General features: G+C 40.8%; 1 protein-coding gene across 1 annotated transcript in view; it reads right to left on the bottom strand.

Annotated features, from left to right (window-relative positions):
• Positions 1–7,787, bottom strand: part of LOC124039064 (cAMP and cAMP-inhibited cGMP 3',5'-cyclic phosphodiesterase 10A-like) — an 85,717-nt gene extending 77,930 nt beyond the window's left edge. Inside the window, exons 1-2 of the mRNA XM_046354944.1 lie at positions 7,761–7,787; positions 6,291–6,362 (exon numbers count right to left, since the gene is read on the bottom strand). Of these exons, the coding sequence (XP_046210900.1) occupies positions 6,291–6,362; positions 7,761–7,787 (99 nt within the window). The remainder of the gene's footprint in view (positions 1–6,290; positions 6,363–7,760) is intronic.
• Positions 7,788–11,882: the final 4,095 nt, after the last annotated feature.

The following is an 11,882-nucleotide window of genomic DNA, read 5'->3' as shown; positions in this document are numbered from 1 at the left end:
CCAAACCTCTCAACCATAAAAGGCAATGGGTTCTATAACTGAGTATCTTTTTGCCAGATCCTAATTGGGATGGCAAATTTTATGTTCATTTTGATTGCGTAGCAAGCCTTTTTTTGTCTTGTTTCTCAGATTTTTTTACAGCCTTGTGGAAGTTACCTGAGGTGCTGATGTTTAGGCTGAGGTATGTGTAACTCTATGTGTGCTCTAGGGCAACAGTGTCCTGGCATCTGTACCTTTTTTGGAACACAATTTTTTTATTTTCTTACTGAGCCCAAGTCTGACAGAATCTGTACAGAAGATCAAGGTGCTGTTGTAGGGGACAGAAGCACCAGATAACCTGTTAAGACTCTAGGGGCAGTATTTCATTTTTGGATAAAAAGACGTGCCCGTTTTAAGCGCAATATTTTGTCACGAAAAGATGCTCGACTATGCTTGGAATTGATAGTTTTGGAAAGAAGACACTCTGACGTTTCCAGAACTGCAAAGATTTTCACTGTGAGTGCCATAGAACAAAATCTACAGGCAAAACCAAGATGTTTGAGTGACCAGGAAATCACCAGATAATCTGCAAAAAGACATTTGATTTCAGAATCTAGTTGAGGTGCTACAGACTATTCTAGTCAGTAATATACATCTTGAAGAGGGTGGGGCTCAAGCTGCATCCCTGTCTCACTCCCCGGCCCTGAGGGAAGAAATCTGTGTGTTTATTGCCAATTTTGAACGTGTACACTTATGCTGGCGTACATTTATTTTATAACATCGTAGGCCCCCCCTAAAAAAACCTTCCCATCAGTTTATACAGCAGGCCCTCATGCTAAATTGAGTAGAAAAGCCTATTTTTTCCTATATCAACAAACCATGAGAAGACTTTGCTTTTGTTTTCTTTTGTTTGTATGTCAATAAGGGTGTGCCGGGTGTATACGTGGTCTGTCGTATGATATTAACATTTGCTCAGGACATTTGTTTTCACTGAGGAATTGTTAGAATTTGCTGTTGATGAGGATATACTGTTCTACTCGATTTATTTTATTTTATACATATGATATGTTAGCTGATATGATATAATGTCCAAGGCTTTCTACTGCTAAGTGTAAACCTTCACTATTGAAGGGGAACATTTTGTCCAGGGAGTTGTCTAAGGAGGGATTGGATTTTTTTTTTTTTTGGCCAATTGTTCTTTGGTAGCTTTTTACACAATCTTCCTTCCATCTTATCTTCATCTTCATCATAGCATTTCTTAATAGCATGCAGTTTGTTGGGCTTTGATTCCCCATGGTTGGGTATTGCTCTGTTCAAGTAGGCTGGGATTTGGCTATGGTTTGATAAGGTTGTCAGTGGGCTGACTGTGAATGCTCGGAGAGACTCTGGGTTTAGGTCTGTGGCTTCCTGGGTGGCGCAGCGGTCTAAGACACTGCATCTCAGTGCAAGAGGTGTCACTACAGTCCCTGGTTTGAATCCAGGCTGCATCACATCTGGGTGTGATTGGGACTAGCATAGGGCGTCGCACAATTGGTCCAGCGTCGTCAAGGTTTTGCCGGGGTAGGCCATCATTGAAAATTAGAATTTGTTCTTAACTGACTTGTTGAATAAAGGTTACATTTTTTTTAAAGTAGTCTTCAGTACTGCTGCAAAGGGATGAGCTGTACCTACTTTTGGTGTCCTCTTGAAGTCTACCATTGACTATGTACAGACTGAGCTGCAGGAGTTGTGATGTTGGTTGTTTTGTCATAGTTGTGTCTAGGGCGGCATATGGGGGAGGGAATGGTGTCACATCCAGGTTAGGTCCCGCAGGTCGCGCAGGTCTGGGCTGTGTGTCCGTTGCTCTGTTGCTCCTGTGCAATGTGTTGGGGATGCGGTTGAGGGTGATGCCTTTTAGGGGCAAAGGTGGGGACTGCGGGCTTGTGGAGGTGGACCTGGTCATAAAGGCTGTCCAATTCCAGGGTGGGGTGGTGGGCCAGGTAGACATTAGGTTTTGAGACACAGTCAAGGGAAATGTTTACGTTTACCCGCTGGGTCGTAGCAGGGTGAAAATATGTTTGTGGAATCAGGGTAGACATTTCCCCACTCGTGAGTTGGGGAAAGTGGAAGAAGCTTTATCAGGCACTTCCTTGAGTGTTGTGGCCACCCTTCCCTGCTTTGCCCTCAGGTCATTTGTTTCTGTGTGAATTATTATGTGTCTGTGTGACCCTAGTTGGTCCTCAGATAGCAGGTCTTGGTGCCCAAACAAACCAGAGTTTAGACACTGTGTGTTTGGGCACCAGAGTTTAGACCCTGTGTGTTTGGGCACCAGACTTTGGGCACCAGAGTTTAGGCACTGTGTGTTTGGGCACCAGAGTTTGGGCACCAGAGTTTAGACACTGTGTGTTTGGGCACCAGAGTTTAGACACTGTGTGTTTGGGCACCAGAGTTTAGACCCTGTGTGTTTGGGCACCAGAGTTTAGTCACTGTGTGTTTGGGCACCAGAGTTTAGTCACTGTGTGTTTGGGCACCAGAGTTTAGTCACTGTGTGTTTGGGCACCAGAGTTTAGACACTGTGTGTTTGGGCACCAGAGTTTAGTCACTGTGTGTTTGGGCACCAGAGTTTAGTCACTGTGTGTTTGGGCACCAGAGTTTAGACACTATGTGTTTGGGCACCAGAGTTTAGACCCTGTGTGTTTGGGCATCAGAGTTTAGTCACTGTGTGTTTGGGCACCAGAGTTTAGTCACTGTGTGTTTGGGCACCAGAGTTTAGACACTGTGTGTTTGGGCACCAGAGTTTAGACACTGTGTGTTTGGGCACCAGAGTTTAGTCACTGTGTTTTTGGGCACCAGAGTTTAGTCACTGTGTTTTTGGGCACCAGAGTTTAGTCACTGTGTGTTTGGGCACCAGAGTTTAGTCACTGTGTGTTTGGGCACCAGAGTTTAGTCACTGTGTGTTTGGTCACCAGAGTTTATTCACTGTGTGTTTGGGCACTAATATAGCACTGTGTCAGGGGATGGTCTGGTTAATATAGCACTGTGTCAGGGGATGGTCTGGTTAATATAGCACTGTGCCAGGGGGTGGTCTGGTTAATATAGCACTGTACCAGGGGATGGTCTGGTTAATATAGCACTGTGCCAGGGGATGGTCTGGTTAATATAGCACTGTGCCAGGGGATGGTCTGTGTTAATATAGCACTGTGTCAGGGGATGGTCTGGTTAATATAGCACTGTGTCAGGGGATGGTCTGGTTAATATAGCACTGTGTCAGGGGATGGTCTGGTTAATATAGCACTGTACCAGGGGATGGTCTGGTTAATATAACACTGTACCAGGGGATGGTCTGGTTAATATAACAGGGGATGGTCTGGTTAATATAGCACTGTACCAGGGGATGGTCTGGTTAATATAGCACTGTACCAGGGATGGTCTGGTTAATATAACACTGTGCCAGGGGATGGGCTGGTTAATATAGTACTGTGTCAGGGAATGGGCTGGTTAATATAGCACTGTGCCAGGGGATGGTCTGGTTAATATAACACTGTGTCATGCCAGGGGATGGTCTGGTTAATATAGCACTGTGCCAGGGGATGGTCTGGTTAATATAGCACTGTGCCAGGGGATGGTCTGGTTAATATAGCACTGTGCCAGGGGATGGGCTGGTTAATATAGCACTGTACCAGGGGATGGTCTGGTTAATATATAGCACTGTACCAGGGGATGGTCTGGTTAATATAGCACTGTGCCAGGGGATGGTCTGGTTAATATAGCACTGTGCCAGGGGATGGTCTGGTTAATATAGCACTGTGCCAGGGGATGGGCTGGTTAATATAGCACTGTACCAGGGGATGGTCTGGTTAATATAGCACTGTACCAGGGGATGGTCTGGTTAATATAGCACTGTACCAGGGGATGGTCTGGTTAATATAGCACTGTACCAGGGGATCCAATTTGTAAGTCGCTCTGGATAAGAGCGTCTGCTAAATGACTTAAATGTAAATGTAAATGGGATGGTCTGGTTAATATAGCACTGTACCAGGGGATGGTCTGGTTAATATAGCACTGTGCCAGGGGATGGTCTGGTTAATATAACAATATTTTTTTTACATCTAAGGGGTACTGTACTGTGATGACCTCTGAGGCCAAAGAGGCCTCTGCATTTGGGTCGGGACTTTTAAAATGTCATTATGTATCTATAATTATTATTATGATTGTGTTTGTTAACAGAGCCCCAGGACTAGCATGCTTAGGGGACTCTTCTCCAGGTTCATCTCTCTGTAAGTGATGGATTCTCACTTTGGTTCTCATCTCTCTCTGTCTGTCTCTCTCTCTCTCTCTCTCTCTCTCTCTCTCTCTGTCTCTCTCTCTCTCTGTCTCTCTCTCTGTTTCTCTCTCTCTCTCTCTCTCTCTCTCTCTCTCTCTCTCTCTCTCTCTGTCTCTCTCTCTCTCTCTCTCTCTCTCTCTCTCTCTCTCTCTCTCTCTCTCTCTCTCTCTCTCTCTCACTCTCTCTGTCTCTCTCTCTCTCTCTCTCTCTCTCTCTCTCTCTCTCTCTCTCTGTCTCTCTCTCTCTCTCTCTGTCTCTCATTATCTCTGTCTCTCACTCTCTCTGTCTCTCTCTCTCTCTCTCTCTCTCTCTCTCTGTCTCTCTCTCTCTCTGTCTCTCTCTCTGTCTCTCTCTCTGTCTCTCTCTCTGTCTCTCTCTCTCTCTCTCTCTGTCTCTCTGTCTCTCTCTCTGTCTCTCTGTCTCTCTCTCTGTCTCTCTCTCTGTCTCACTCTCTCTGTCTGTCTCTCTCTCTCTCTCTCTCTCTCTCTCTCTCTCTCTCTCTCTCTCTCTCTCTCTCTCTCTCTCTCTCTCTCTCATCAACAACAAATCTTACCAATCAATGTTTGATCATCTCAGACTGTATTTCTTTATAAATAAATTCCCCAAAACAGAAAGCAATGTTTTATGATATTACAATTAGGAATCAGCATCTGTGTTATTATTATTAGGATTATTATTATTATTAATAATATTATTAGGATTATTATTATTAGGATTATTATTATTATTATTATTATTATTATTATTATTAATATTATTATTATTATTATTATTAATATTATTAGGATTATTATTATTAGGATTATTATTATTATTATTAATATTATTAAGATTATTATTATTATTATTAGGATTATTATTATTATTATTAATATTATTAGGATTATTATTATTATTATTAATATTATTAAGATTATTATTATTATTATTAGGATTATTATTATTATTATTAATATTATTAGGATTATTATTATTATTAATAATATTATTAGGATTATTATTATTATTATTATTATTATTATTAATATTATTAGGATTATTATTATTATTATTAATATTATTAGGATTATTATTATTATTATTAATATTATTAAGATTATTATTATTATTATTAGGATTATTATTATTATTATTATATTATTATTATTATTATTATTAATTATTATTAGGATTATTATTATTATTATTATTATTATTATTATTAATATTATTAGGATTATTATTATTAGGATTATTATTATTATTATTAATATTATTAAGATTATTATTATTATTATTAGGATTATTATTAATATTATTATTATTATTATTATTATTATTATTATTATTATTATTATTATTATTATTGTTATTATTATTATTAATATTATTAAGATTATTATTATTATTATTAGGATTATTATTAATATTATTATTATTATTATTAATATTATTATTATTAATATTATTAGGATTATTATTATTATTATTAATAATATTATTAGGATTATTATTCAAATAGCACCGACGTTAGAAATAAGATGAGATCACATTTGTTATTATTATATTTATTATATTATTACCTTAAGGATATTAGTCTGGTTGGATGCTACATAAAAAGTTAAAACAGAGAGACAGACAGGCAGACGCAGACAGACAGACAGACAGACAGACAGACAGACAGACAGACAGACAGACAGACAGACAGACAGACAGACAGACAGACAGACAGACAGACAGACACACAGACAGACGCAGACACACAGACCGACATACAGACACACACACAGACACAGACAGACAGACAGACTCACAGACCGACACACAGACCGACAGACAGACAGACAGACAGACAGACAGACAGACAGACAGACAGACAGACAGACAGACAGACAGACAGACAGACAGACGCAGACAGACAGAGAGACACACACACACACACACACACGCACGCACGCACGCACGCAGACAGACAGACAGACAGACAGACAGACAGACAGACAGACAGACAGACAGACGCAACACTTACCCTACTGCCTTCTTTAGCTGATGATGATGATGATGACGTGTCTGAAAGAAGAAGATGAAATAAGCTGTTACACTGCAGTGGAGAAGGAGACAAGGAAACAAGACAAAGGAAACAAGGAGACTAGCTAGGAGACATGGTCCCAGAATTCATGTGCTCATTACAACAACACTCAGAAAAAAAAGAAACGTCCCTTTTTCAGCACTCTGTCTTTCAAAGAAAAATCGTTAAAATCCAAATAACTTCACAGATCTTCATTGTAAAGGGTTTAAACACTGTTTCCCATGCTTGTTGTGGAACGGTCGTTAAGACACTAGCAGCTTACAGACGTTAGGCAATTAAGATCACAGTTATGAAAACGTAGGACACTAAAGAGGCCTTTCTACTGACTCTGAAAAACACCAAAAGAAAGATGCCCAGGGTCACTACTCATCTGCGTGAATGTGCCTTAGGCATGCTGCAAGGAGGCATGAGGCCTGCGGATGTGGCCAGGGCAATACATTGCAATGTCTGTACTGTGAGACGCCTAAGACAGCGCTACAGGGAGACAGGATGGACAGCTCGTCGTCCTCGCAGTGGCAGACCACGTGTAACAACACCTGCACAGGATCGGTACATCTGAACATCCTACCTGCGGGACAGGTACAGGATGGCAACAACAACTGCCTGAGTTACACCAGGAACACACAATCCCTCCATCAGTGCCCACACAATCCATAATAGGCTGAGAGAGGCTGGACTGAGGGCTTGTAGGTCTGTTGTAAGGCAGGTCCTCACCAGCCATCACCGGCAACAACGTCACCTATGGGCACAAACCCACCGTCGCTGGACCAGACAGGACTGGCAAAAAGTGCTCTTTACTGACGAGTTGCGGTTTTGTCTCACCAGGGGTGATGGTCGGATTTGCGATTATCATTGAAGAAATGAGCGTTACACCGAGGCCTGTACTCTGGAGCGGGATCGATTTGGAGGTGGAGGGTCCGTCATGGTCTGGGGCGTTGTGTCACAGCATCACCAGACTGAGCTTGTTGTCACTGCATGCAATCTCAACGCTGTGCGTTACAGGGAAGACATCCTCCTCCCTCATGTGGTACCCTTCCCACAGGCTCATTCTGACGTGACCCTCCAGCATGACAATGTCATCAGCCATACTGCTCATCCTGACGTGACCCTCCAGCATGACAATGTCACCAGCCATACTGCTCGTTCTGTGCTTGATTTCCTGCAGACAGGAATGTCAGTGTTCTGCCATTGAGCACGTCTGGGACCTGTTGGATCGGAGGGTGTGGGCTAGGGCCATTCCCCCCACAAATGTTCAGGAACTTGAAGGTGTCTCGGTGGAAGAGTGGGGTTGTACTGCAGTACTTAATGCAGCTGGTGGCCACACCAGATACTGACTATTACTTTTTTTTTTTACCCCCCTTTGTTCAGGGACACATTATTCCATTTCTGTTAGTCACATTTCTGGCGTACCCACAACGCTGGCGTATCAAACGCCATGCTTTACCAACTGAGCTGCACGGGGGGGGGACCTTAATTTGAGCCAGTTTGCTACAGCAGGAAAATAGTCAGTAAATGTGAATTATTACGTGGATTAATAATAATAATTCATGGACATTTTGATACATATTTATTATATTATTGATAGTATTATGACCAACAGCTTGTGAATTCACGGTCTGGTCTGATAATCAATCAATGTGATTTAGTTTCACTCAATCTCTGTCTGTATAGGCTATTTTGTTAAATGGTTTCTGGCTGGTAAAAGTGGAGGTGGTATAGCTAATCTATTCCTTTGTTCATCTATCACTGATCAGAAACATTTAGCATGCTATAATGTAGCCTAAATCACCGATCAGAAACATTTAGCATGCTATAATGTAGCCTAAATCACAGATCAGAAACATTTAGCATGCTATAATGTAGCCTAAATCACAGATCAGAAACATTTAGCATGCTATAATGTAGCCTAAATCACTGATCAGAAACATTTAGCATGCTATAATGTAGCCTAAATCACTGATCAGAAACATTTAGCATGCTATAATGTAGCCTAAATCACTGATCAGAAACATTTAGCATGCTATAATGTAGCCTAAATCACTGATCAGAAACATTTAGCATGCTACAATGTAGCCTAAATCACTGATCAGAAACATGTAGCATGCTATAATGTAGCCTAAATCACCGATCAGAAACATTTAGCGTGCTATAATGTAGCCTAAATCACAGATCAGAAACATTTAGCGTGCTATAATGTAGCCTAAATCACTGATCAGAAACATTTAGCATGCTATAATGTAGCCTAAATCACTGATCAGAAACATTTAGCATGCTATAATGTAGCCTAAATCACTGATCAGAAACATTTAGCATGCTATAATGTAGCCTAAATCACTGATCAGAAACATGTAGCATGCTATAATGTAGCCTAAATCACTGATCAGAAACATTTAGCGTGCTATAATGTAGCCTAAATCACTGATCAGAAACATGTAGCATGCTATAATGTAGCCTAAATGAAGAGTTAATCTATCACTGATCAGAAACATTTAGCATGCTATAATGTAGCATAAATCACTGATCAGAAACATTTAGCATGCTATAATGTAGCCTAAATCACTGATCAGAAACATTTAGCATGCTATAATCTAAATCACTGATCAGAAACATTTAGCATGCTATAATGTAGCCTAAATCACTCAGAAACAAATCACTAAATGATCAGAAACATTTAGCATGCTATAATGTAGCCTAAATCACTGATCAGAAACATTTAGCATGCTATAATGTAGCCTAAATCACTGATCAGAAACATTTAGCATGCTATAATGTAGCCTAAATCACTGATCAGAAACATTTAGCATGCTATAATGTAGCCTAAATCAAGAGTTAATCTATCACTGATCAGAAACATTTTTGAAAATAGGATTAATGGGTGTCATGATGAAGATAAGTCTCTACGCTCCCTAACAAATTGGAGTTGGAATGAAACATGGATCAAAAAAGCATCTGGTCTGTTTAAAAATATCACCCCCCCCACACACACACACATATCCAAATGCTAGTTCCGATTTTTGTCTCATCGCTGCAACTCCCCAACAGACTCGGGAGAGGCAAAGGTTGAGAGCAGGGCTGGACCCTTTGGGCTGGACCTTTGGGATGGACCCTTTGGGCTGGACCCTTTGGGCTGGACCCAAGCTAATAGTTGATACAATGTTTCAAGTTCGTTGCAGACAGGCCATGTGTAGCCAATGTGATTTATAGGATATTTATTTTTATCAGGATATTGGAGGCTGCAATGTTTTTATTTGCTGGCTTTATGTAGCCTATTTTTTACATAATTGGCAATAGAAGTTAGTTTTTAAGTTTGCATCATTTTCATTTAGAATTGGATAGAATTTTGATTACTACAAACTACATGACAATGATTTTGAGATATGACGGCATTATTATAAATTAAACTGTTTCACGAAAATGTGCACATGAAAACCATAACTGGCATGCAGATTGGTAGAAAAAATGGTAAGATAAACTAGCATGCCACATGAGAAAGGTTGCCAACTCCTCGTGTCTCATTTTACCGGGTAACTTCAGGAGAGTAACGTCAGAATCTGAGACAGCCAGCAGGAGCGGGAGGAGAACAGTTGGGTCAGCTGAATTTTTTTAAAATTCCGACTATCTAGATCTCTGACACCCTCTTGAGGTTTTTGTCTTAAAGCATTAGACAAGCTCAATACATATACAGTATTGATTTCATTAAAACACATGGGGCGTGTCTATCTATGGATAAAACAAGTTTAAAAATGTAGACCCAAACGATTGGTGGAAAGAACAGATGACTTTCGGTCGACCAAGATTTTGTTTGTTTGTCGGGGACGATCGGGTCGATGTGTCTTGTCTGTGTTTTTAACAAAATAACTCATTCATTATTTCATTTGCATGCCGCAGCCATGGTTACACAAACCTTTAACATCGGCCTAATTAAACTCTATGTATGTTATTTTTATTAGTATTTTGTTTCTTCTTATGTATGTGTCTAAACCAATAACAATTTTATAATTATTTATGATTTTTTTTTTTTAAATTAGATAATTTTTACAGGCAAAATACCACAAGTCCTATGTGAAAGCAGCATTTGTAACATGTGAAGGGGGCTGTATTGTGTGTCTCGAAGGGAGACGGAGCTGTCGTGTGTTTGTTGTTTTAAACATTCCTTCAGAGAGCACTGGCTTTCCAAACCTAGCCCAAGGGAGCTATTTTAGACTGAAGCACAGCAGTAAGTCCTCACAATGACGTCAATGCAGTAGCACAATGCTATAGGTCCAATCCCAACGTATGTGTGTGTCTGTGTGTGTGGGTGGAACCTAAATCATAAAACAAGGAAAATTCTCCCTCGTGGTGACATTTCCCAAAAGCTTTAGGGTTGTATTTACAATTAGGGTTAGTGTTAGAATTAGGGTAAGGGGTTAGTGGTTGGGTTTAGGCTTTGGGTTATGGGTTAGGCTTATGGGTTAAGGTTAGGGTTACGGTTAGGTTTAGGGTTAGTGGTTAGGTTTTGGGTAAAGGTTTAAGGTTAGGGTTAAGCTTAAGGTTAGGTTTAGGGTTAGTGGTTAGTGGTTAGTGGTTAGGTTAAGGGGTTAAAGTTAGGGTTAAGTTTAGGGCTAGGGTTAGGTTTAGGGTTAGTGGTTAGTGGTTAGGTTAAGGGGTTAAAGTTAGGGTTAAGTTTAGGGCTAGGGTTAGGTTTTGGGTTACGGTTTAAGGTTAGGGTTAGGTTTAGGGTTAAGGGTCACAGTTAGGTTTAGGTTAGGGTTAAGGGTTAGGGTTAGGGGTTAGGGTTAAGGTTAGGGTAAGGTATACTGCTATAGGCCCAACCCCAACAGCAGACCAAGACTGAATTACAACTGTAAACTTACTATATGATACCACACACATCCTGCATACTACCACACACATCCTGCATACTACCACACACATCCTGCATACTACCACACACACACCCATCCTGCATACTACCACACACATCCTGCATACTACCACACACATCCTGCATACTACCACACACATCCTGCATACTACCACACACATCCTGCATACTACCACACACACACATCCTGCATACTACCACACACATCCTGCATACTACCACACAGATCCTGCATACTACCACACACATCCTGCATACTACCACACACATCCCGCATACTACCACACAGATCCTGCATACTACCACACAGATCCTGCATACTACCACACACATCCTGCATACTACCACACACATCCTGAATACTACCACACACTTCCTGCATACTACCACACACACATCCTGCATACTACCACACACATCCTGCATACTACCACACACATCCTGCATACTACCACACACATCCTGAATACTACCACACACATCCTGCATACTACCACACACATCCTGCATCCTACCACACACATCCTGCATCCTACCACACACATGCTGCATACTACCACACACATCCTGCATACTACCACACACATCCTGCATACTACCACACACATCCTGCATCCTACCACACACATGCTGCATACTACCACACACATCCTGCATACTACCACACA

The sequence above is a fragment of the Oncorhynchus gorbuscha genome, linkage group LG07 (assembly GCF_021184085.1).
Source record: "Oncorhynchus gorbuscha isolate QuinsamMale2020 ecotype Even-year linkage group LG07, OgorEven_v1.0, whole genome shotgun sequence".
In the NCBI taxonomy this organism is placed as follows: domain Eukaryota; kingdom Metazoa; phylum Chordata; class Actinopteri; order Salmoniformes; family Salmonidae; genus Oncorhynchus; species Oncorhynchus gorbuscha.
The sequence above is the reverse complement of the archived record's forward strand: the minus strand, read 5'-3'. Positions and strand labels throughout refer to the sequence as shown.